This window comes from Haliotis rubra, unplaced genomic scaffold (assembly GCF_003918875.1).
Source record: "Haliotis rubra isolate DU_JTF1 unplaced genomic scaffold, ASM391887v1 Scf1269, whole genome shotgun sequence".
Classification (NCBI taxonomy): Eukaryota; Metazoa; Mollusca; class Gastropoda; order Lepetellida; family Haliotidae; genus Haliotis; species Haliotis rubra.
The window spans coordinates 82,044-109,888 of record NW_025765191.1 but is presented as its reverse complement, the minus strand read 5'-3'; the positions used below and the strand labels follow the sequence as shown (position 1 = coordinate 109,888).

General features: G+C 45.4%; 1 protein-coding gene across 1 annotated transcript in view; it reads left to right on the top strand.

The window, feature by feature from the left end:
• Positions 1–25,668, top strand: part of LOC124266612 (DNA-directed RNA polymerase III subunit RPC1-like) — a 63,287-nt gene extending 37,619 nt beyond the window's left edge. Inside the window, 16 exon segments of the mRNA XM_046701406.1 lie at positions 5,949–6,104; positions 6,643–6,770; positions 7,159–7,241; positions 7,671–7,763; positions 11,610–11,705; positions 13,303–13,441; positions 14,865–14,964; positions 15,098–15,163; positions 15,363–15,437; positions 15,440–15,484; positions 16,096–16,201; positions 16,779–16,951; positions 17,171–17,239; positions 18,718–18,781; positions 19,611–19,680; positions 25,153–25,668. Of these exon segments, the coding sequence (XP_046557362.1) occupies positions 5,949–6,104; positions 6,643–6,770; positions 7,159–7,241; positions 7,671–7,763; positions 11,610–11,705; positions 13,303–13,441; positions 14,865–14,964; positions 15,098–15,163; positions 15,363–15,437; positions 15,440–15,484; positions 16,096–16,201; positions 16,779–16,951; positions 17,171–17,239; positions 18,718–18,781; positions 19,611–19,680; positions 25,153–25,240 (1,551 nt within the window). The 3' untranslated portion in view covers positions 25,241–25,668.
• Positions 25,669–27,845: the final 2,177 nt, after the last annotated feature.

Below are 27,845 nucleotides of genomic sequence, written 5' to 3'. Positions count from 1 at the left end.
CAAGATCTGCAATTTCTAGGGATACGATTTCTAACAGCCCAGAATCGTATAGTAGTCCCGGAGGACAGATGGATCAAGATCCAACAGTTAATCCCACAAGCCTTACTCTCTCCGCTACCACTACGACAGTGGCAAATTCTATTGGGACTACTCACTTCAGCCCAAGACTTGACAGTCAGAGGCAGGCTTCAATTACGTCCGTTACAAGTCCTCATCAATGCGCATCTCGAGGACCCTCTACCATTCAGTCTACCAGATCACTTCAAACCTCATCTACCCTGGTGGACCAAGAGATTGAATGTTTGCGTAGGCGTCTCCTTATTAGAGCCGGAATCGGAAACACATCTGTACGTAGACGCGTCACTACAAGGTTGGGGAGCCCACCTTGCTTACAAGACAGCGTCAGGCCTATGGAGCAAACAAGAGAGCAAATATCACATAAATCTGCTAGAGATGCAAGCAGTCATAAACGCCATAAATCACTGGAGCAACCTACTACAGAACACTCAGTTGATGATTCACACAGACAATTCGACAGTGGCGTTTTATGTGAACAAACAAGGCTCAACAAGGTCACCGAACCTACTGTCCCTTTGTTTCCAACTATTCAAGCTAATAGACAATCTAAACATACATGCCAGAGCTTGCCACATTCCAGGAGCAAAGAATGTATTAGCAGACGCTCTCTCTCGGCCACACCTACCGTCGCCGACAGAATGGATGCTCCACACAGAGATATTCACTCAAATAATCATGGAAATAGGATCTCCACTAGTAGACCTATTCGCCACTCGATTCAACAAACAACTGACAACATTCGTATCACCAGTTCCAGACCCACTAGCATGGGCAACGGACGCACTAAGCATATCGTGGGAGGGACTCAACGCGTACGCTTTCCCACCTCCAGCGTTAATCCCACAAGTCTTACAGAAAATCAGCCCAACGCAGAGCCTCAATCTCATTTTGGTCGCGCCCTACTGGCCAGCGAAAACATGGTTTCCAAATCTTATTCAAGAAATCGGTCAACCAATTCTACAACTTCCAGAACGCTCGAATCTATTGATACATCCACACACCAAACAAGTGCACGGGAAACCAGAAGTATTCCAACTTCACGTTTGGATTGTATCAAGGCATGCCTGAATAAGAGAGGTTATTCAGCCAGAGCGGCAAAAGCTGTCACGCTTGCACTGCGACATTCTACTCGCAACTTATACGATGACAAATGGCACAGTTTCACCATTTATGCTGCAAAGAAAGGATTTACAGCCAGATATGCTACCCATCCTCAAGTGGCGGACTATTTATGTTATCTACGACAAACTAAGAATCTAAAAGGCTCAACTTTGTCCACTTATCTTGCAGCATTAAGTTCTGTCATAACTATGAGAACGGGCGTCAAGTTAACAAAGACCCCAGAGTTACTCGCTTTGCTACGAGCGTTCCGATTGGAGGATCACAAGCGGAAGTTTCAAGCTCCAGCTTGGGATCTAAATATAGTGCTCCAACACCTCACTAGTGAGGGTTATGAACCGTTAGAATCTACATCTTTTGAATCACTGACCCAGAAAACTTTGTTCCTGCTAGCCCTTGCCACAGCTGCCAGGATGTCGGAGATTCACGCCTTGGATTACGAGAGAACACGCTTTGATGATATTCATAACATCGCACACCTGGGACTACGCTGGGATTTTATAGCTAAGAACCAATTGCCAGGTCAACAAGACAGATTATTCCACGTCCCAGCTCTCTCATCCATTCTTGGACCTCAGGATACGATGGATCTATCACTATGTCCAGTAAGAGCACTGAAAATATATCTCCACCGATCCAAACAGAGGAGAGGAAAATTCAAGAGATTATTTATCCCTCTATCTACAGCTACGCAGACGGAAGTCTCACGTACTACACTATCTCAATTTGGATCAGAACTGTCATACTACGTGCCTACAAGGCTGCAGGACTCGACCCTCCAAGAGCGGCTAATCCCCATGAAATTAGAGCACTAGCATCAACACTCGCTCTACACGGTAACTGCTCGTTGAATACCATAATGGAGGGCTGTTTCTGGAGATCCGATATGGTGTTTGCCAACCACTATCTGAGAGATATTACCACTAAGGACGTCTCAGGTATCCACCATTTCGGTCCCTTGGTCCTCGCTCAACAGTTGACAGTTCCCAGGAGAAGATAAGTCAATCTTACAGATTTATACTTATCAGAGATCAGTACTAAATAGCTACATGCTATATATATTTTGCTTAAGTTCAATCTATTATCTTAAGCTCAGTACTATGTTTATTATATCATATAATATATTAGCTTACAACTCTAGAAGTTTTGCTACTATATTTAGCTTAAGTTCATCATATCTTAAGCTCAGTAATATGGTCACATTTATATATACATTAGCTAACAAACTCTATGGAGTTAATTGCTATTATTTAGCTTAAGTTAAATTCTAATTTAAGCTCAGTACTATACTCATATAGCTTAAGTTTATACATATCTTAAGCTTAGTACTTTGGTTACTGCATAAAAGTATATTAACTATAAACTCAAGGAGTTTATGCTATCACATTAACTACTTAAGTCTACGAGTCTTAAGTTTTGTACTAGGTTGTATATACTTTATCATAATATGTATATTGTAACAGTTATATTGTAATAACCCATATATGGCAGCTGATAACTTAGCAGCAGGAATTCATCAGTTCAGTGCCTTTATGAAGTTCCCATAGGGTTATTACAGTTTTTTACTATTCTAATCACTAATTATCCAAATCCAAAGTATTATATAATCCCACCTCCATAGCCGTTGGATTCTACAAGCAAAAAGCATGAGTCAGGATAAGGAAAAATATGTAATTTTCCTAGTAAAATTGATATTTTATACTTATCCTGACTCATGAGGTAAGCCCTCCCGTCCTCCCCACATAACACTTTGGATTTCCCTGTAAATTCAAGTGTTGGGCTCGCTACAAAGGAGAGAGTGAGGCAAATGGTGGGAGGTGGCGCCCTCGTTCCCGCTCTTACGAGGGGAAAGATAACTCAGGGTGAGTACTAATTAGTGATTTTACATTGAAGGGAACTTCAATTGGGAGATACAAATGTTCCACTATGTTCGCAAAGAAGAAGAAGACAAGCAAAAAGCATGAGTCAGGATAAGTATAAAATATCAATTTTACTCAGAAAATTACATTTTAATTTACCTTACCATAGGTCTTATGCTTATTACCTCAAGCTCCGCATAAAAGAAATCAGACAGTCGTTGATTTGCCATTCTCTAGAATGTCTACCTCAAGTATCGACGAGTGTACAGGAACGGAAGTGAAGTGATCTATCCAAAAATCACTTTTACTTCACGCATACTGCGTGTCAGATGTTTTTTGATTTTGCTAGTTTGCTACTTACTGATACTTTCAGATATTAAAGTTCTTGTTTGTTTTTGGTATGTATGCTTTTTAATCCTATAGTCTTCTCTGTGTGGGTAAAGAGCATAATTAAAGTAAACTTCGCTTACCTGGCTGCCTCATGTTTCTCACTTCGGTGTGGGGTGTGTTCCCACGTCGCGAGTGTCTCTACACTAGGCATGTTTGGTGTATTGTATTCTCCTATGTCTCTGTCACCATAATGTTCATGCTTGGTTTTGTGTATCTTGATATTATTGCCTAATTTGTGCTTGTTTCACGTTCTTCTCGGCGCAGTGAGGGCAGCCATCTTGGTTGTTTACTCTACTGTTCCGCCTGCTTGGGCGTGCCCATTCTTGCTGCAGGGGTGTTTCCATTTTCTCTGCAGGTTTTTTTTTTTTTCTGTGTGTTTACGTATTTTTTATGTGTGCATGACCCGCCAGTTTTGCTGCATCTGCAAGGTGCAGAAGTCTGCCAAGGATCCCCACCCTTGATGCCCAGACTGCACTACAGTTGCCTGTTCACTTGCTGAGTGCTGTCATTTTTGTACTCCGTTGTCCGTCGCGGATTTTAAGGCTTATACCACCGCCGAGAAGAAACAGTTGTCGCAACGTAAGAGGAAGATGTCTTCACCTGCTTCTTCTTTGGGGTCCCGATCTTCTCTTCCACGGACGCCGGATGGACTCTCCTCTCCTTTAGCAGAACAGACATCTACACCTGTGCCGCGTGTGCTGACGCCTGAAGCCCAGCGCCTGTCTGACACATTTGTTGACTTATCTCAGCCGGACGCCTTATCTCATCTGGAGGTGCAGAAGCTTCTAAGGACGCTCCTCTTGCCTGCAGCAGTTGAAGCCCAAGCTAGCGCCGTTCCAGCACCGACACCCTCGTCACCCTCGTTACCCTCGTTACCTAGCGCTGTCCCAGCGCCGACTTCTGTGTTTCCTAGTGCAGTTCCAGCGCCGACAGCCGTGGCACCTAGCTCTGACGTTGTTGGATTGTTGCATCAACCAGCGCCTCCCTCGATGCCGACACTGACGCCGTTATCAGACTACCGTATACCCAAGAAGGCACCTGTGTCTACAATGTCTAGAGAGGAGGATTTACAGTGTCAGTTATTGGTAGAGCGTTCCCGACGCCAGGAAGCCGAGTGCTCCCGTCGTTTGAAGCGGTCTCACTCTAGGTCTCCTCGACAGCCCCATCGTTCTAGGAGTCCTCGTCATAGTTCTGATACTAATCATCGCCGTCATCAGTCTGATTCCAGGTTTCGCTCTCCCAGACGTTCCAATGATAGGGAGAGGCGTTCAAGGTCACCGACTCGTGGGAGGCGCTACCGTTGGTCCAGTTCAAGGTAGCCTCCTTTTTGCCGCTCGCCGCGACAGCCACGTTCCCCTACAGTTACCTTTAGTGCTGTTTCTCAGCTGTCATCTGAGCGCCCGACGCCTGCTGCTTCTGGCCAACGGTTTAATGCTCCTGACCGTGTCCTGGGAAGACACTGAGGAGCACTATTTTCTCCCGACTATAACGAGGAGATGTTACTAGAGGAAGATGATGGGGGGTACTTACCTCCCCTTATCTGCTGTGTTTGACTGGATTGCCGACAGACTGCCGGATTCTCCCGAGTTACTCCTCCTGCCTCACCCATTGGTGGCCGATGCTGTGGCCTCTTTGGATGCCGACTTTGCTAAACTGTCTCTCAATACTACTATTAAGGCTCCTAAGTCGCGCAAAGGGGACTACAAAATACATGGCTTGGATTTCGCTGATGGTGGCGCGGCTCATGATGAATCCCTCAAACGTTTATCAGGTTCTCCACTGTCTTCTTCCTGAGTGCAGGACTCTAAGATGTTGGCTATTGATGCAGAGCTCAAGAGGATGTTGAAGCCTGTTTTGGCGTTGGCCTCTGCAACTTTGGCTGCAGCTTGGGACTTGACTGAAGACAACACGTCGAGGACAGAACACCTTACCACCCTGTTTCAATGGCAGGGTAAGGTGTTACATGATTTATTGGCACACCTCCTGATGGCGTTGGCCATGATGACAGTTGTTCGGCGGGTGGAGTTCCTTGAGCCTTGCTCTTGGCAGGAAGAGTTCAAAAGAAAGCTGTTGAGATCCTCTTGCTTCCTCTTTGATGACCGGATTCCGGAGGTTTATAAGGAGCACGTGGAGCTTACTAATACTGAGGTTTCCCTGTCTACTTTCGATGCTCTGAGTTCGGCCTTTTCGTGGCAAGTCGAAAGGGGTGGTCATGAAAAGTGATTTTTGGATAGACCGCGCTTGCGCGGGAGGGGAGATCACGTCACTTCGTTCCTGTACACTCGTCGATAGTTGAGGCAGCCATTCTAGAGAATGGCGAATCAACGACTGTCTGATCTCTTTTAAGCGGAGCTTGAGGTAATATGCATAAGACCTATGGTAAGGTAAGTATTTAAATATCTAAAATATTTAGATTTTAATAAAATCTTTCTGACAGGAAAAATAGATTTGGTTTTGTTGGGATGGTGCAGCGTGATTGCTACAGTGTTGCTGTTGTTTCAGTCGCTCGAGGACCTGTGCTTGCAGTACGACCTGACAGTCAGGTCGTCTACAGGGGAGGTGGTGCAGTTTGTGTACGGGGGAGACAGCCTTGACCCAGCCGCCATGGAGGGCAATGAAAAGCCTATGGTCTTCAAGAGAGTCATGGATCATATCCGGGTACGGTTGTATTATACAGCGCTATCATAATTTGTACTGACAGCTTAACACTGGTTGAAATTAAGCAGGTTGATTGTAACATTGATGTATGATGGTTGATTTATTGGGTCCTGAGATAAAAGTATTGTAGCAGCAAACCAAACACAATTGGGCCTCTTAAATTCCTGGAGCTGTGAGTCCTCATTTTGGTAAAATGTGTATGGTGGTATTTGGGAAAACAGAAATTATTAGATTACAAGGGTAAAAGTAATCGAAAGCAGGTTAATAGTTAATCAGTGGATAGTTTATGGATTGTTAAAGACATTCCTTGTACTTGAGTAGTAGATCCAACATTGCAGGTCGATATACTTTGTTGTGATAAACAATTAAGTAAGTTAATACCTGGTGTGTATGTCATGATGTAATCGATGTTGGTTCTGTTTGACAGTGTCTGCCCAATAGGATCTCTCATATCTATGATTAGTGATAGTGGGAACTAAGATCTGGTTGTAATGTAATTACGCGACTACCATTGTGCAGTGTTTGTTCTGTCTCCTAGAGTGTTACTATGAGGGACTGTCACAGTGATCCGTCCCTGACGGGGAAGCAGCTGCGTGACCTCTCCAGCCAGATCCTTGAAGGGGAGGCTTGGCACGAGGTCAGCAAGGAGTTCAGGGAGGAGGTCAGGTAAGTGGAGGCGGCAGGAACTTTGTAATGCATTGTTTCCAGTGATAACTAAATCTGACCATACTGACCCCTTGGAGACTCTGTTTTAAACAATTTCCAAGTAACCAATGCAGGTTGTACTAAATGGATTTCATGGTCGGACTCTGTGACTTGGATCGCATGTAATTGTACCCTGATGGGGCTATATAGTTGAACATAATATCAATCACTGGAATGTCTGGTCCAATTTTGATATAATTTACAAATCTACGTCAAGGTATTGGACACAAGTGGGTGGTTGAGGATTTAATGAAAAACGCAGAACCACACTTCTGTGTGATGTAAATCTATGAGCTTATGATAGAAATCAATATATGATAGATGTTAATATGTTGTGTTTTCATCTCAGGAAATATATGGAGAATTATGCTGAGAAGATCGACAAAACCCGGAGTAAACTTGTAACAAAACAGAAGTCAAAGAAAGGAAATGGTAAAATTGAAATCATTAGTTCCTTATAAATCGCTGCCATATAGCTGGAATATTGCTGAGTGCGGCATAAAACTAAACTCACTCACTCTTTATAAATCATAGATAAACATCTGTTACTAAAAATGAGGTTTCTGGGGAATTTTCATAAAGATTATTGCCACAGCTCCAAGGATTGTCTCGTGCCACTACGTGTGTCCCACCCACATAGTACCCTCTAGTAATCTCTGCTCACACTACCATCCCCCTGTTTTTCTTCCCCAGGATGTGATGATGTAAAGGTCCAGATGGGATGACGGTAGTAGATGTTTGTTTGATACCACAGTTATGTAGGTAATGTTATCATAGAATATTGTCAGGGCTCACATCTTATATTTGTTATTGTCTCATGGTGACGAGAGAATGTTCAGATGGTGTGTTTGTTTGTTGTAGTTGTGTACCAGGTGGAGAGGGTCACCAAGCTGCAGGTGAAGAAGATGCTGGACACCTGTCTGGACAAGTACATGCGGGCCCTCATAGAGCCAGGTAGGTCACGCTTGTCTCAGTAACACCTGTCTGGACAAGTACATGCGGGCCCTCATAGAGCCAGGTAGGTCACGCTTGTCTCAGTAACACCTGTCTGGACAAGTACATGCAGGCCCTCATAGAGCCAGGTAGGTGACGCTAGTCTCAGTAACACCTGTCTGGACAAGTACATGCGGGCCCTCATAGAGCCAGGTAGGTGACGCTAGTCTCTGTAACACCTGTCTGGACAAGTACATGCGGGCCCTCATAGAGCCAGGTAGGTGACGCTAGTCTCTGTAACACCTGTCTGGACAAGTACAGGCGGGCCCTCATAGAGCCAGGTAGGTCGTCTGGACAAGTACATGCGGGCCCTCATAGAGCCAGGTAGGTCATGCTAGTCTCAGTAACACCTGTCTGGACAAGTACAGGCGGGCCCTCATAGAGCCAGGTATGTCATGCTAGTCTCAGTAACACCTGTCTGGACAAGTACAGGCGGGCCCTCATAGAGCCAGGTAGGTCGTCTGGACAAGTACATGCGGGCCCTCATAGAGCCAGGTAGGTCGTCTGGACAAGTACATGCGGGCCCTCATAGAGCCAGGTAGGTCATGCTAGTCTCAGTAACACCTGTCTGGACAAGTACATGCGGGCCCTCATAGAGCCAGGTAGGTCATGCTAGTCTCAGTAACACCTGTCTCGACAAGTACATGCGGGCCCTCATAGAGCCAGGTAGGTCGTCTGGACAAGTACATGCGGGCCCTCATAGAGCCAGGTAGGTCACGCTAGTCTCAGTAACACCTGTCTGGACAAGTACATGCGGGCCCTCATAGAGCCAGCCAGGTAGGTCGCCTGACAGTACATGCGGGCCCTCATAGAGCCAGGTAGGTGATACTAGCCTCAGTAACACCTGTCTGGACAAGTACACATCTTGGCCCCTCATAGAGCCAGGTAGGTCACGCTAGTCTCAGTAACACCTGTCTGGACAAGTACATGCGGGCCCTCATAGAGCCAGGTAGGTCGTCTGGACAAGTACATGCGGGCCCTCATAGAGCCAGGTAGGTGATACTAGCCTCAGTAACACCTGTCTGGACAAGTACATGCGGGCCCTCATAGAGCCAGGTAGGTCACGCTAGTCTCAGTAACACCTGTCTGGACAAGTACATGCGGGCCCTCATAGAGCCAGGTAGGTCGTCTGGACAAGTACATGCGGGCCCTCATAGAGCCAGGTAGGTCGTCTGGACAAGTACATGCGGGCCCTCATAGAGCCAGGTAGGTCATGCTAGTCTCAGTAACACCTGTCTCGACAAGTACATGCGGCCCCCTCATAGAGCCAGGTGGTAGGTCATGCTAGTCTCAGTAACACCTGTCTGGACAAGTACAGGCGGGCCCTCATAGAGCCAGGTAGGTCGTCTGGACAAGTACATGCGGGCCCTCATAGAGCCAGGTAGGTCGTCTGGACAAGTACATGCGGGCCCTCATAGAGCCAGGTAGGTCATGCTAGTCTCAGTAACACCTGTCTTGGACAAGTACATGCGGGCCCCTCATAGAGCCAGGTAGGTCATGCTAGTCTCAGTAACACCTGTCTCGGGCACAAGTACATGGGGCCCTCATAGAGCCAGGTAGGTCGTCTGGACAAGTACATGCGGGCCCTCATAGAGCCAGGTAGGTCATGCTAGTCTCAGTAACACCTGTCTGGACAAGTACATGCGGGCCCTCATAGAGCCAGGTAGGTCATGCTAGTCTCAGTAACACCTGTCTGGACAAGTACATGCGGGCCTTCATAGAGCCAGGTAGGTCATGCGAGTCTCAGTAACACCTGTCTGGACAAGTACATGCGGGCCCTCATAGAGCCAGGTAGGTCATGCTAGTCTCAGTAACACCTGTCTGGACAAGTACAGGCGGGCCCTCATAGAGCCAGGTAGGTCATGCTAGTCTCAGTAACACCTGTCTGGACAAGTACATGCGGGCCCTCATAGAGCCAGGTAGGTCATGCTAGTCTCAGTAACACCTGTCTCGACAAGTACATGCGGGCCTTCATAGAGCCAGGTAGGTCATGCTAGTCTCAGTAACACCTGTCTGGACAAGTACATGCGGGCCCTCATAGAGCCAGGTAGGTCATGCTAGTCTCAGTAACACCTATCTGGACAAGTTCAGGCGGGCCTTCATAGAGCCAGGTAGGTCATGCTAGTCTCAGTAACACCTGTCTGGACAAGTACAGGCGGGCCCTCATAGAGCCAGGTAGGTCATGCTAGTCTCAGTAACACCTGTCTGGACAAGTTCAGGCGGGCCTTCATAGAGCCAGGTAGGTCATGCTAGTCTCAGTAACACCTGTCTGGACAAGTACATGCGGGCCCTCATAGAGCCAGGTAGGTCATGCTAGTCTCAGTAACACCTGTCTGGACAAGTTCAGGCGGGCCTTCATAGAGCCAGGTAGGTCATGTTAGTCTCTGTAACACCTGCCTGGACAAGTACATGCGGGCCCTCATAGAGCCAGGTAGGTCGTCTGGACAAGTACAGGCGGGCCCTCATAGAGCCAGGTAGGTCATGTTAGTCTCAGTAACATCTGTCTGGACAAGTACAGGCGGGCCCTCATAGAGCCAGGTAGGTCGTGCTAGTCTCAGTAACACCTGTCTGGACAAGTACAGGCAGGCCCTCATAGAGCCAGGTAGGTCACGCTTGTCTCAGTAACACCTGTCTGGACAAGTACATGCGGGCCCTCATAGAGCCAGGTAGGTGATGCTAGTCTCAGTAACACCTGTCTGGACAAGTACATGCGGGCCCTCATAGAGCCAGGTAGGTCATGCTAGTTTCAGTAACACCTGTCTGGACAAGTACATGCGGGCCCTCATAGAGCCAGGTAGGTCATGCTAGTCTCAGTAACACCTGTCTGGACAAGTACATGCGGGCCCTCATAGAGCCAGGTAGGTGACGCTTGTCTCAGTAACACCTGTCTGGACAAGAACAGGCGGGCCCTCATAGAGCCAGGTAGGTCATGTTAGTCTCAGTAACACCTGTCTGGACAAGTACATGCGCGCCCTCATAGAGCCAGGTAGGTGATGCTAGTCTCAGTAACACCTGTCTGGACAAGTACATGCGGGCCCTTATAGAGCCAGGTAGGTCATGCTAGTCTCAGTAACACCTGTCTGGACAAGTACATGCGGGCCCTTATAGAGCCAGGTAGGTGATGCTAGTCTCAGTAACACCTGTCTGGACAAGTACAGGCGGGCCCTCATAGAGCCAGGTAGGTGATGCTAGTCTCAGTAACACCTGTCTGGACAAGTACATGCAGGCCCTTATAGAGCAAGGTAGGTGATGCTAGTGTCAGTAACACCTGTCTGGACAAGTACATGCAGGCCCTCATAGAGCCAGGTAGGTGATGCTAGTCTCAGTAACACCTGTCTGGACAAGTACATGCGGGCCCTTATAGAGCCAGGTAGGTGATGCTAGTCTCAGTAACACCTGTCTGGACAAGTACAGGCGGGCCCTCATAGAGCCAGGTAGGTGATGCTAGTCTCAGTAACACCTGTCTGGACAAGTACATGCAGGCCCTCATAGAGCCAGGTAGGTGATGCTAGTTTCAGTAACACCTGTCTGGACAAGTACATGCAGGCCCTCATAGAGCCAGGTAGGTGATGCTAGTTTCAGTAACACCTGTCTGGACAAGTACATGCGGGCCCTCATAGAGCCAGGTAGGTCACGCTAGTCTCAGTAACATGATTTCCAACACAGTATGATGTGTATTTGAAAAGTGCAAGACTTCCGTGTCCACCATTGTAACCTGCAGTGTAAAGGATGTGATGAGATGTGTAGTATGATCAGTGTGCTGTGTATCCATGTAGCTGTACTACTGTTGAACATGTCTACCCTCAGGGACGGCAGTGGGAGCTGTGTGTGCCCAGTCTATCGGGGAGCCGGGGACACAGATGACCCTCAAGACCTTTCACTTCGCCGGGGTGGCGTCCATGAGTATCCTTATTTATATTTAACGTTAAATATTTTAAACACGTCATATGTGTTTGGTCTATTCAGACAATATCTTAGTGAGTGACTGAACAGTATTCATCGTGCATCAGCTTGTGGTCAGAAGAGAGCCCGAAATTGAAGGCAAGGGACACAACTCTGCACAGTGACCTGTCGAGCCATGTGTAACACTGAGCCAACTTGGCTCTGTACACAACATGCTCAACTTCTGTACTCAACTGCAAGTAAAATATTGTTACACCCAGAAAACAACTTCATGTGAATCAAGATTTGTTTGTCACGGATTCAGCAGTATTCCAGTTATATGACAGTGGTAGATTAAATCTCCTATAAGTCACTGATACCAGGAGAAGTGATTCATGATTTACAAGCACACTGACACACAATCAACCAGGCTACCAAGCGTGGACACTCAATCCATGGTTGCTGGGTGCAGGTTGCAGGTTGCTGGGTGTTGGGTGCAGGTTGCTGGGTGCCGGTTGTTGGGTGCAGGTTGCTGGGTACAGGTTGTTGGGTGTTGGTTGCTGGGTGTTGGGTGCAGGTTGCTGGGTGTTGGGTGCAGGTTGCTGGGTGTTGGTTGCTGGGTGTTGGGTGCAGGTTGCGGGGTGTTGGGTGCAGGTTGCTGGGTGTTGGGTGCTGGTTGCAGGGTGTTGGGTGTTGGTTGCTGGGTGTTGGGTGCAGGTTGCGGGGTGTTGGGTGCAGGTTGCTGGGTGTTGGGTGCTGGTTGCTGCATGCAGGTTGTTGGGTGCTGGGTATTGGGTGCAGGTTGCTGGGTGTTGGGTGCAGGTTGCTGGGTGTTGGGTGCAGGTTGCTGGGTGTTGGGTGAAGGTTGCTGGGTGTTGGGTGCAGGTTGCTGGGTGCAGGTTGTTGGTTGTTGGTTGCTGGGTGTTGGGTGCTGGTTGCTGGGTGTTGGGTGCAGGTTAGTAGGTGTTGGTTGCTGGGTGTTGGGTGCAGATTGCTGGGTGTTGGGTGCTGGTTGCTGGGTGCTGGTTGCTGGGTGTTGGGTGCAGGTTAGTAGGTGTTGGTTGCTGGTTGCTGCATGCAGATTGCTGGGTGTTGGGTGCTGGTTGCTGGGAGCTGGTTGCTGCGTGCAGGTTGCTGGGTGCAGGTTGCTGGGTGCAGGTTGCTGGGTGTTGGGTGCAGGGTGAAGGTTGCTGGCTGCAGGTTGCTGGTTGCTGGGTGCAGGTTGCTGGGTGTTGGGTGCAGGTTAGTAGGTGTTGGTTGCTGGGTGTTGGGTGCAGGGTGAAGGTTGCTGGCTGCTGGCTGCAGGTTGCTGGTTGCTGGGTGCAGGTTGCTGGGTGTTTGGTGCAGGTTAGTAGGTGTTGGTTGCTGGGTGTTGGGTGCAGGTTGCTGGGTGTTGGGTGCAGGTTGCTGGGTGTTGGGTGCAGGTTGTTGGGTGTTGGGTGCTGGGTGTCGGGACAAATACTAACTTTAAATGCTCATGGTGTGGGATAAGCCCCAGCAATTGTTTGTCCTGGTTTGCATATCTCTTTGAGAAAATGGATACACCTGTTTTAATTACATCATAGTAAATGTTACTGAAAAGATGATATTCCCTGGAAAACGTCCTTGACAGTGTAAGACATCACGCTTGGTGTGCCCAGAATCAAGGAGATCATCAACGCCTCCAAGTCCATCAGCACTCCCATCATCAGCGCCCAGTTGGAGGTCAGCGACAACGCGGAATTTGCCAGGGTTGTCAAGGGCAGACGATAGAAAGGGTTGTCAAGGAGAGGTGGGTAGGGTGGGATATAGAGAGACTGTGCTGGGAGAGGTGGGTAGACGTGGGACATGATGTGTGATGGGAGAGGTGGGTAGACGTGGGACATGATGTGTGATGGGAGAGGTGGGTAGACGTGGGACATGATGTGTGATGGGAGAGGTGGGTAGACGTGGGACATGATGTGTGATGGGAGAGATGTGTGATGGGAGGAGTGGGTGGCGTGGGACATGATATTGAGAAGTAAGGACATGCGGCGGGGACATGATGTGTGATGGGAGAGGTGGGTAGACGTGGGACATGATGTGATGGGAGAGGTGGGTAGGCGTGGACATGATGTGTGTGATGGAGAGGTGGGTTGGCGTGGGACATGATGTGTGATGGGAGAGGTGGGTAGACGTGGGACATGATGTGTGATGGGAGGAGGGTGAAGCGTGGGACATGATGATAGGAGGACATGGTGGGGTAGAAGCGTGGGACATGATGTGGATAGGAGAAGTGGGTAGGCGTGGGACATGATGTGTGATGGGAGAGGTGGGTAGACGTGGGACATGATGTGTGATGATGAGAGGTGGGCGATGGTGACATGAAGCGTGGGATGTGATAGGACATGATGTGTGATGATGAGATTAGGCGTGGGACATGATGTGTGATGGGAGAGGTGGGGTTGGCGTGGGACATGATGTGATGGGAGATGGAGTGTGGGACATGATGTGTGATGGGAGAGGTGGAATTAGGCGTGGGACATGATGTGTGATGGGAGAGAGTGGAATTAGGCGATGGGACATGATATGTGTGATAAGGAAGAGTGGCGTTGACGTGGACATGATGTGTGGCGTGGGACATGATGTGGAGAGGTGGGTAGACGTGGGACATGATGTGTGATGGGAGGAGACATGGTGTGATGGTGGAATGAAAGCGTGGGACATGATGTGTGATAGGAGAGGTGGGAGTTGGCGTGATAGACATGATGTGTGATAGGAGAGGTGGGTCGACATGGGACATGATGTGTGATAGGAGAAATTGGGTAGACGTGGGACATGATGTGTGATGGGAGAGGTGGGTCGAAGTGGGACATGATGTGTGATGGGAGAGGTGGGTCGACGTGGGACATGATGTGTGATGGGAGAGGTGGGTTGACGTGGGACATGATGTGTGATGGGAGAGGTGGGTCGACGTGGGACATGATGTGTGATGGGAGAGGTGGGTCGATGTGGGACATGATGTGTGATGGGAGATGTTGCTAAATGTTAGGAGATGTTGTGTGGGGTGGGTGTGACAGGAATGTTTATTGCCATGTTGGAATACATAATGACTTCTTCTTAAGCATGGTGATAACATCAACTTCACTGTTCATTTGTTCAGGAGAGATAGGGGAACCAGTTTTTTCAGACTGATACTGCTTCAAAGTTTTCCTGATCAAGTCTCCTATTTCAGGTGTCGGAGTACATTGAAGAAGTATTCCTTCCAGATGATTGTTTTATACTCATCAAACTAGACATGGACAGAATCAAACTGCTCAAGGTAAGTCGTCTCTGTGTTCATGTGATTTGGTTTAATCTTTGTTGTCAACAGTTTGGCTTTTTGACATGGATGAATTCAATTCATGGAGGCTAAAGAGAACGATGTTAACGTTCTACGTGTGTTTTTGCTTCAGCTGGAGGTGACAGCAGACAGTATCAGAGATTCATTAACTAAATCCAAACTTGGGATCAAGTTTCCTGTAAGTATTTATAATGTCATCTCAACAGTGTTTCGTGTTTTATTCCTGTTTGTTTGTATTTTGTCACCAAGATTTTGAAATACTGTTCATAGTAAACCAACTCATTGACTTACTCGTTATGCCAATCAACCAATATATACTGGGTATGTTCAATCTATGGTTTCACCGGCAAATGTCACTTTGACTGTGATTTGTGCAGGATGTCCACATCTACAACACTGACCTCCTTTCGGTATCTGCACACGAGACGTCCAAGTCGTCCATGTACTACGTGCCGTGCTGCAGAACCTCAAGAAGCACCTGCCTGGCGTCATGATCAAGGTGAGACTGTGCACCCTGGGACTATGTAATATGTAATCTAACGCTTTATATAAAACATGCTGTTATCTGTAGAAACAATATCTTATCTGAAATTTAATTTGTTTTTTGAAATGTATGTAACATGTTGTGTATACTTGTATATACTTGTATTACTTGTATATGGGTCTGAGGCCTTAAGTACAATTAATATCTTTGACTTGACTTGACTACCTGTCAGGTCTTGTATTGTTGCTTTGTGTCAGTACTTGTGTTTATGGAGACCACAATGGGATCAGATGATCATTCTGATTTGTGCCTGAATATAGTTATGTTTGTGACACCTGTTTGTTAATGATTAATATTCAGATCCAGTCTTGATTACACTGCAGGCTGTCATGAATAGCTCTTGTATTGATGACTACAAAATCATCATCACAAAACAAGATGATGCAGATAAGACCCACCAAGATGACAGATGTGAATGCATTGTTTTCTTCTGGACATACGCTTGACTGGAGACAAGTTATGAATCTTGGATCTGTGGTTGCTTCATGACACTCCCGACCTTGTATAATTCTAAACATTTGGGTTGCCATACAAAGACCTCAGATTATTGTCTGTATTGCTTTCAGGGCATCCCGACTGTGACGCGTGCTGTGATACATATAGACGAGAAGTCTGACTCCCTCACACTGCTGGTGGAGGGAGATAATTTATTGGAGGTTATGGCCACTCAAGGTATGTACAGCAAATCTGTGGATAAGTGGTAGTGGTTGACATCTGTGGTTGGGCGAGCAACAGTGGTGACATTAGATTGTTAGGGGGCTGAAGATCATGTTTTACTTTAACTGTAAATAGCAGTAAACCTGCTGATGTGGCAATAAGCAATATTCACTTATTCGTTCAAGTCATCCATTGGGATACGTAGGCAGAACAGGTCCTCATGAACCTATGCCCTTTTTACTGAGGGTCCATGAAAATTGATAGTGTTGTCCGTCTGCATAGAATTTGCTGATTGTCAATTTGTTTCTTAAGCTTTAGAGTCTTGTCCAGAGTCATTTGTTTACAGGTCATTGTGATATGACTGTATTACTGTTGACTGACTTTGAACAATATTCAATCTGTCATCACAAATTGGCTAGTGGTATGTCTTGTACATGTGCAGAGTTGTCTCCCATGGCAATGGTTCACAGATTTACCGTGATGATGTATTGTCAGTATTGTCTCACTGATCTCATTACACTGGATTATTCGCTCCCTTTCATTCTTTCAGTTTACACTTCAACAGTTTCTAACAGCAAATTGATTGTTTCAGGGGTGAAAGGCACCGCCACATTATCTAATAATACATTCGAGGTGATGAAGACACTTGGGGTGGAGGCTGCTCGTTCAACCATCATGAACGAGATTGTATACACCATGGTCAACCATGGCATGAGCATCGACATCAGACATGTCATGTTACTGGCTGACCTGATGACCTTTAAGGTGAAATCACCCACTATGTTTCATAAGATCTTTTCAGAAAAGTGTTTGATGTGCTTTTGTCATAGTTACTCAGGTTCAGTCGATTTTCTGTGAGGTGTTCCCGTGTTATGCAGTTGAACCTAAATTATTTTTTGTGTGTTTTTTATGCCGAGCCAAATTTCACCCCCAACTCAAGAATTGTCAGGAAATGGAGAATTGAAATGTTTATTGTTTTTCAAGGGAGAAGTTCTTGGGATCACCAGATTTGGGCTGGCCAAAATGAAGGACAGCGTGTTGATGCTGGCGTCTGTAAGTATTTCAGTTGTGTCGCATCATGGAATCAGTGTCCACAGTCAGCCCTTCCATCAGATAACTGCATGATTTTCACTGACATCCTTGTAAGTTTCCCTCATTGAATATAGTTTTCCAAATGCTGATTGCTGGACTTGCCTGTCTATATCAACTAGAGAGGTTTGTATAATCTGATGGATGCCAATCCTGAAAATATTGTTTATTTTTGTCAAACTATGGATCATATTGAAGTGACATATTAGAGTATGATACTTCTGAAGGCAAACAGATTTATGAAAAAGTAGCTCTGCATCTGTGATGTAGCTGATGGAGCATCTGCCTGGACAGGTGAGGTGAGGTGAAATGGGGTTTAACGTTGTACTTAAAAATATTTCGTTCATATGACGACGTGCATGTTTGTGTATGTGTGACTGCTTGTACAAGCCCAGACTTCAGCTGGTTTTATAGTGCCAGCTTACTGAGGTACCATGCTGCAGTTAAGCATGAATACCCCACTCACACACATACTGACTCCGAGCCGACCAGTCCTTGTTGTACCCATTAATGCCAGGCAAGGACCAACAAGTACCATTTGGTATGATGTGGCCAGCAATCAAACCCGCGATTTTCCACCGTCTGGGCGGACGCTCTAACCACCACACCATGGTCCTGCCAGGACATCAGAAGGTCATACCAAAAGATTTTAAAAGATGTCACTTGTTGTTTCCCTGCCTTCTTGTGGGCAGTAAGGAAGATATAACAAAGACGGCTTGGGATCGTAATCATAACTTTTCCGGATTTGGTATTCATATAGGCATCGGGCTCGTACTGTAAAATTGACATTTGTCCAGACTAATACAGTGGAAGCTGTCTAAACCGGCACTCGTTGGGACTGAAGAAATAATCCAGTTTAGACAGCGTGCTGGATTGTAGAGCTCACTCGGTTACATACAACTAGAACTGAATCAGTTTTGTCACTCTCATATACGTTGTTGTATCATGTGGTTCTCTCAATTACTGCACACACTGACAATAAAAGACAAAGATTTGAGCTCATACTCACTAATTACATGTACAAGGATACCCACACTGAACTAGGAATAAATTATCTTTGTCAGCAACCATGTAGTTTCAACGCAGGATTAATTTGTGACAATACACATCCGCCATGCACCGGGTTAGACAGTGCTGATTACTGTATAAACATATTCGGGCGGCTCATTTCATGCCAAGATCCAGAATTGACAGCTGCCGGATTGGAGAGCTCTTATATGATGATAAATGTACTAGCCACAGACAGGACTGAGATTTTATGCCGGTGTTGACAACTTGCTGGATTGGACAACTGCTGGTTTTGACAGCTTCCACTGTACAGTGAAGCACACTGGGCTGTTTGAGTGCAAAAATCTTGAAATGTTACACCCCACTTCACCTTGCCTAATGAACACAGGTGTGTTTGTTGTGACGGTCCTGACAGAACACATTCTCCATTTCAGTTTGAGAAAACTGCCGACCATCTGTTCGATGCTGCATACTACGGACAGACAGACTCCATCAATGGTTTGTTTATTTGATACACATTACCCATTCGTCTTTTGGCACTAGATATGTCAAAATCAACAAATTTTGTATATTGCTTTCAGGATATACACATAGTAGATATTAGCCAACATGTCAACGGATAAACTGATGTGTAGATATTGAGTGTTGGCTTCCCTGAAGCTGGTTAGCTGTATGGTTTATGCTGATGATTATGACTGTTTACATTCAGAATATTTAGAATAATGATAATAATAGTCCATTTATCACGCTCATTTCTCCATGCAAAATGCATGTTTGAAGCGCCCAAACAATCTGATTATTATTACCCTGGATAACCCAAGCTGCCTGTGAAGCGCTAGAAGGTTAGTGGTTACATGCCTTATCCTACCGGGTACCCTTTTTCTGCTGGGTGAACCTAGGCAATTTTGAACAAACTCACTTGCCTACGGTGAGACCACATGTCTCATGTGCTTCGTTGTGGGGCAGGACTCAAGGCCTAGAAACTCTCAGGAGTCAAGCTGCCAAACACGATCACCTATTTAAGGACTCTCCGCGACCAACGTTGCTTAACTTCACCTGATTGTGACCTAAGCTTAATGCACAGGAACACACGCCACCACAGATAGAATGAGAAATCAAATCTCAATCAAACACTCAGTCATCAGAATGTTTATTCATGTTGATATATTTGATATCAAAGGACATGATGACATAATCTATGTCTCACATTTTACCCCCTAGGAATTTGTTTCAGTGAATGTGGCTTATACCCAATAGTTTTGGGTACATTAATCCTGCGAGTATCAACCACTGATCAACAGTGTCGTGTGTAATATTTGTGTTTCAGGTGTGAGTGAGTGCATCATCATGGGAATCCCGATGACAATAGGCACTGGCCTCTTCAAGCTGCTCTACAGATATCCTTTTACACCTCTACATTTACACACAATATAGTCAGGACATACTTCTAATAACTTCTAATACACCGTCTATTGGTAACTGGGTGGTGGGGTGGCCTAGTGGTTAAGGCTTTTGCTCGTAATTCTGAAGACCCGTGTTCCATACCCCCCATGGGTGTCCCCACCGTGATATTGCTTGAATATTGCTTAAGGAGGCGTAAAACTAAACTCACTCACTCACACTGTTGCTAACTAGTGTGGTTGCAAATGTTTGACTTCCTGTACAGACAGTAAAATGGGAGTAGCATATTGGAAGTAAATTGATGCCATGTTTTCTTGTATAATATTCTCTTGTGTATATTTTATCTTTTTGTATACATTGCACAGTCCAAACCTACATTATTTTGTGAAGGTGAAAATTTTTGCTGGAGATAACAGGACATTACAAATTTTTAAACTTATCGTATCTCACGATTTGCACTTCTCTCTCTTGCTTCGACGCTGAGTGGAACGAATGAGAACTTTTCCTGTAGGCCTCTCTTGTCCATACGCCCATGTTCCCCAGGCTGCTCTCCTTATAGGACAGGTCCCTAGTCCCCGGCTAAGCGTGCAGCACGTTCCCCAGTCTACCCACATGACTACCTCAGAGTGATCATTCTTCTGCTTGTCGCACCACTGTGTGGACGTAATGTGAGAGTTTTCAGCTTTACTTACAAGTTAACATGAGAAATATATCATGGGTAGTTGACCCTAAGTATATTTACTTCCTCGGATCCCACTCGTCATGTGTGGGTTGTATTGACCTGTGTTCCTGGAGCAAACATTGTCGGGAATGTGCTCCTTTATCAAGGACGTTTTTAGAGCATATAGACATGCTTTCTCCCGTTGGCTGGCAGACAGAGCTCGTTACATTTCAACAGTTGATCACCCAACAAAACCCCGCTTTCAACAACCAGTATTAACTGCTCGTCGTCCAGAGATTCCCATGTCGGATGGTGATGATTTTATTGGCGCATCATCAGATGTCTACTCGTCGTTCCGCCTCATCAAACCGCTCTGTGTTGCCAGCTGACTCACACAGCCGATCTACATCGTCAAATCGCCGAACCAATTCACCACACAGAATCGGTTCGCCATACCGAATGGATTCACCAGACCGAACCGTTTCGCCACGGCCTATTGGATTACGACATCGACTCAATTCGCCGTAATATTAACACTGTTTCTTATCGCCAAAACGGTTCACATCATCGATTCGATTCACAGCACTGAAACGGCTTGCCTCGTCGTACACGGCTCTCTTCACCGAAATGATTCACCTCGTTGAACCAATTCACCTCGGCCGGAACATTTCACCTCTCCTCCCCGATTCATCTGATCGTTCTAGATCTCTCCATCAGCTGAGATCATTTAAATGTTTTGGATTACCGAACCGATCTAGATCACAGTCCTCTCCAGATCACAACGCCGATCCAGATCATGGACTGATTCAGATCACATCAACGTTCCGGCTCACCACCCTGAACCGATTTACCAGCCCGACTCGTACCGTTTCACCAGGACGAACCGATTCCTATCGCAGAACCAGTTCACCTGGCCGTTCAAGATTGCTGAATTGTCAGCATTCATCGAACTGTCAGTATTCGTCAATAATCCGTTCCTCGGACCTTGCCAGCAATTGAGCTTATTCACGAATCAGGCGATTGACCACTCGTGTTATTTCCAACACAGCGCATCTTATCAGCCCATCAGAGCCTCTACCAAATGTGTCTCGGATGGCTCCCAAGACACTTAACCGACATCGAACCTCGTCTTTGTTTTCATGGTTCGGGCTATGCCAATCGCCTATGAGATACAGGAATTGGTTTGGTTGAGGCTCTGAATTCCTCATTACGAAGTGGCAAGCTCTAAGCACGACAATTTGATTAGTTTACCCGGTTTACCTTACGGCTTGTGAGGTGCTTAATGTTTTTAGTCACATTACTTATCCCACCTTGTACCCCTTTTCGGCTGGTTGAACAGAGGTAGTAGCTATGTGCTTCACCATGCCGAATCGATTTACATGTGATGTCAGTAGCACAGTCATCTAGACATATCATACTCGGCACTTGACGGTCTGATGTTCCCAGTTCTCAAGAGTCCTCCGTGACTGGGGCTCATCTCATTCCAGATTTAATCTACCATCCGATCTTCACCTTTGAAGAATGATTCGGTTCAACGATTCTACCCTTCGGTGTCGATATCAGTTCTACAACCACCCGATAGGACATTACTAGATACGCTTGCTAGCCAGGAATACTTTACGACGCTTCACTGAGTCTTGTTACTACAGACTACTGATAACAGCGTGTTTGTGTATCGCTGGGTGCAATTATTGCAGATGGTTCGTCATCTTCAGCTCCCTTTGTTTTACATGATAAGCAAGTTTCTGGACAGATAACAGATGGGTCAAGTTTTTGCACATGGTACAAGCAGTGATGTTTTGTCAAATAGCCAGCATAGCTCAGCCCGGAATTTATGGGTTGCGACTCGCCCGGTTAACCGAAGACCGTGTTGTCCGTTTTTTTGTCACTCGTGTGTAACGTTTGCAAATGGCGGACTACTGTTTGTTCACCCGAATTTTGATGATAAGAGTGACTCTGGTCCCACGAATCGGATATCAAGTCCAGCCTTTCAATGCTAGGAACATTGAACGGTGCCATTCCCGGTAAGAGTGATTGTGTCGGGATTTCGACAGCTTGTCGAGAGAGACTACTTATCGAAGGTGACAGACAGAAACACCCGTGAACGGTTTGACTTTGGCTGGGGCTACGCGGTTTTCTACACTGGCTCAAGCACTGAGTTCAGAGGTCACTGTAGTTATGTGTGGACTGTCACCAGGCACCTATCTACTGCCTTTATCATTCCACCTGGTGAACTATCATTTTGTTTGGCGAACCAAAACGTTGAGGTCGCCGATCGTACGAATTTCTTCAATTCGTTTACAATGTGAACGTTCCTGTAGATTGACTGACAATCTCCATGCGCCGAACATACTACATTCAGCACTCCGTTAGTACTGACATAGTAGCTCGACTTATTGAACATTCTTATCTCAGGAGATATCTCGATTCTCTTTGTCGGAGGCAAGAGTTGTTAGACCTCTCATTTCCCTCGACCTGCGAGACGCCTACCTTCACATTCCGATACATCCAGACTATTGGAAGTATCTTCGATTTACTTTCAAGAGGCATCATTACCAATGGAGGGTTGGCATATGTACGGCCCCATGGTGCTTTACTCAGGTACCCAATCCGATAACAAGCTACCTGCATTGTTGAGGCGTGACATTTGAGAACTATATTGATGACTGTTCAAGCCCAGCAGGATCCAGTTGTCCTTCATCTCCAAAGGCAGTTCATCATCAAGCTGCTCGTACAATTAGGGTGGCTGCTGAATTCAGAGAAATTGGAGGTAACGCCGACCTGGTGATTACTTTTTATTGGGACAATATTCAACACGACAGGTCAAGATTCAGTGCAATGTACCACTAGTGCTGGTCTAACCCACAACTTTTCGCCAGTGGCAGAAGTTACTAGGGTGGTTGACATCGGCACAAGCGCTGACTTACAGGGGCCAGCTGCAGCTTCGCCCTCTTCGGATGTTTCTGTGCCCATACATCGGGGACGACAACCCCAGGGAGTTGATTCATCTTCCCGCAAAACTACATTCAGTCTTTCGTTGCTGGCTGAACGAGTGGAATGTTTGCGGTGGAGTCTCTATGGTGCCTTCATACCGACTCAACACCTGTTTGTTGACGCATCTCTCAGGGGCTGGGGCGCTCACTTTCTCCATCAAGTGGCCTAGCAGTGGTCATTAGGAGAAAGGGCCCTTCATATCAACGAATTGGACTTCAGCACTGTCATTCTCGACGTTCGGTATTGAGCAGTTGAACTATGGTCCTCTCATATACTGATTCAATCAGATAATTTGATGGTAGTTTGGTACATAAACCATCAGGGGTCGACAGGATCAGCAGCTCTGCTTCAGTTGATGTTTCGAATTTATCATCTGATCGATTCACTAAACACAGTGGCCAGAGCCCGACACATTCCCGGGACGAGGAATGTCATTTCCGATGCCCTGTCACGTCCCAAACAATCGTCACCCACAGAGTGGAAAATACTTACTGTGGGCAGTAGTGGAAGTCATAAGATGATGTTGTACTGAACGTTAAAATTGTGAGTTTTCTGATTCAATTACCCTTTCACCCTCCATGGGACGGTGTCTGTGGGGGTTGTTTCGAAGCAGGGGCTGGCCTGATACTAGTCGTTAGACCTTGGAAATCTCGCTAAGCTGCGTCCTTTCACTTTCGTGAAGGTAGTGACTGAACACCACATTGCTCGGGAATCCCGGTCCCTGGGAGCACTTGTGCCTAGTAAGTCAGTGGGTTCAAACTATCCATCGCATGTAGTGACCTTGGTAGCTATTGACCTAGTTCGTCGTTGCTTCCTACATATGTAGAAGTGTTCGACAATTTCGCTTGCTGACCTCTACTCCACAGAGCATTCACGTCAAGGGGTTCAGGAGAACCCATCACTAGTATAGATACTATGCTAGTTGGATCCTGCAGCCGAACGCCACATTGCTCAGGAGTACCCATAAATTGTATATTTATATACTTATCCTATCTTATGAGATGGATGCCCACCCAGCCTCCCCTCTACTCAGATTACAACGGTTAAGTATAACTGTCATTGGCTCCAAGAAGAGAATGATCACTCTGAGGTAGTCACGTGGGTAGACAGGGGAACGTGCTGCACGCTTAGCCGGGGACTAGGGACCTGTCCTATAAGGAGAGCAGCCTGGGGAACACAGGTCTATCTACAAGAGAGGCCTACAGGAAAAGTTCTCATTCGTTCCACTCAGCGTTGAAGCAAGAGAGAGAAGTGCAAATTGCGAGATAGGATAAGTATATAAATATACAATTTATATTAAAATTTTCAAAATGTCAATAAAAATGTAGCAATAAATGATTAATTGTGATTTACATTTCATGCATATCACCTACAAGAAATGTAATAGAAACTAAATCCAGAAATACACTGAACACTTTTTGATACGGAACAATCTCATTAAAAGCAGACCTTAGCTCTGAGGTGATTCTACTCTGTATGAAGGTCTGGTAACCCTTCTGTAGAATGTCAGGGTAACATTCTTATAACTTTCCCAGTCAGTAATGAGCTTATAGATTCTCAGTATGGTTAAGCAGAGTATCCAGACCAGTAACTGAATTCTGTAGGGAACTTAGTGAAAGGGACTAGTGTTTACTGGATAACTTCTATGGAGGGTTTCCGAGTCTTCAAGCAGAGAGAGAAGAAAGAAATCTGATATGATCAAGATTCGTACCAGACAAGCTTGTGTATGATATTACATGTATGAAGGATTTGGATATAATGATGTATATGTTTGATAATACATGTTCATAGACATTGTCCTTAACCTGTGTACAGCTGAAAAGAAGCCAGAACTAACCAAACGTCCACTCATCTTTGACAACGACGACTTCCACATTCCTGAAGCGTCTGCAGCGACGTGACATTGACTTCTCCCCCTGTATTGGTGTGAGAGATGAGATGTACCCAGTTGCTCTTCGTGAACAACCATGTTACTGTTTTGTTATCAGACTTAATTCAGTTTAATGAATACAGTCACAGCGTGCTCATAATGAGAATATGACAAAAGGAATATTTGGAGAAAATGAAAATTACTAGTAATTTGAATCTGTAATTCTTAATCATCCAATGAATGATTTTGAAACTGGAAACAGTTACTCTTTGCATTGGCACTAGTGAATCTACAGCTGGAACACTTAAATATTGTGTAATAAATCGTTATGGTGGTGTTTGAAGCTTGTCACAATTCCTTCAGCTCAATCTACAAGTACTTTAGCATTGTCAGTTTCAAACTGTAATGTATGTACAGAATATACATCAATGTGGAGGAATGAAAATATTTAAATAAGAATGTTTTGTTTTTTGTCTTGTATGTTGTTATCAGGGGTTTGATTGTTTCTGCTTTGGAAATTACACTGAAGGAATACTGAAGCAAAATAGTTTCACTGAGATAATGGATGAGGAGTTAGTGTGGAGTATTTGACTCTTACATCCAGAACAATATTCATAAACAGCATTATGTTTTTGTAACTGCCAAAGGTATGTTGGGATTTGTGTGGCTATTGTTACAGTACGTAGTTAAAGCGACCTTAGGATGGAAAGAAAACAGTGGAGATATAAAGGTATTTTTGACAATGCTAACTTGTGACATACAAAAATATACAAATGCCATATGGGCATGGTGGATGTCCTGAAAATGATGTCTGCAGAAAAAAAGAGATGCATGTTAGTACCCACACTTCCTGGACAACATAAAAAGGCGACTATCTTGTCGTAAGAGGCGACTAACGGGATCGGGTGGTCAGTTTCGCTGACTTGGTTGACACATGTCATCGGTTCCCAATTGCGCAGATCGATGCTCATGCTGTTGATCACTGGATTGTCTGGTCCAGACTCGATTATTTACAGACCGCCGCCATATAGCTGGAATATTGCTGAGTGCGGCGTAAAACTAAACTCACTCACTCCTGGACAACATGCCAGTGTCTTGTGGGGTTTCATGGTTAAAAGTGGTCCCCTGCAGCTGATGCCCATGATCAGACAGTGCCACAATGCTGAGTTGCATGTCTTAGGAAGGTCAATATCCATGAATGTGAGTTTAAAGCCAAGATTTCCCATGATAATAATGCTTGGTTTTTCTGCACAATGCATCAGATTGGTAAATTTCAAAGACCAGAATGGATAAAGACATGATACATTTGTAAAGCGTTGTGGTCATTTTATGTACAGTCCGTGAACAAGAACATACTCGATGTCCCAGGTAATGAGGATTTTCTTCCTCTTCTGTATCTGGGAGTTGTCTGCCCTTGGTAATATTGTAACACCCTGGGGTGCACGTGGGAAAACAAATAACACAAGGAGACCATGAAGTAGAGAGCAAAGTTTGCCGTGATACATGCAAACTTTGTTTTAATTTTGTTTCAATGGCAAGAATGTAGATGGGATTTTGTTAGCAATGCAATAAAATAAATGCCAATAAATATTACACACTACTCGGCCTATATATATATATATATATATCTAATGACAAGGCTCAGTCTCCAAGGAAATAGTTATTTTGTTATTTCAACTCAAATATCTTGCAGAAATGTTACTGAGTATGTAATATAGTTATTAAATTGATTGTAATTTGACTTAAAATATATACCTAGAAGCAGTTATGATGATAAATCTAAGTCAGTAGAGGTGCCAGGTAAAAACGAGCAGGAGCCTTTAATCAGACCGAAAGTCTTATTGCATCTAAATCCAGTGACCCGATTGAATCGAATCCGAATCGAGTGTGTCAGGCCTTGACCAGTGATCGTATTTATAGGCATCATCAGGAGGTCATGTGACCTTTCTCAACCAATCAGAACACAGGTTTGATGGCTTGCATACAAGAAACACTGCTTAGGCAGTTTCATTTCTAACAGAAGTAAGTGACTACTAATTGTCCTTATGTTGTCCTTCTTGTCCGAATACAATTAGGACACAGTAGAAATAATCAGGACATCGAGACAATTTGTTATAATAGAACGGACAATATCTTTCCGTCAACGTAGCGCCAGTGGCCGCCATCTTGGTTTGTGGTCGGCTCTATGACAAGTGAAATTTACAAAAGCATCAGTTTCCTTTATCATATGGTATTGTCCTTATGTTAAATAAGGTGTCCAAAAAGATCAACCATGATGGACAAGTGAGATTTGTGTAAACATGTGATATAACAAGAATAAGGACAACGATAATATTCAGGCCAAGCGGCGGGACGACATTTTGACAGACGTCAAATGTATACTAAGACCATTGACAACTTTGGCCCAGTGTAGCATCAATATGCCCTGTATCCAGGAATTGATGTTGTCCTATGTGTCCTTTAACAATTCGGACACTAACAAGATGGCCAAAATATTTGGTAAATGCAAACAGAGAAAACGGACAGCAGACTGTCAATTAGTGCCTAGAATGATTGTCGGCAACAAATGTCAAAACACGAAACGACTGTCATATTGCAGGTACAAATGTAGGAAATACAGATGGTTATACATTGTC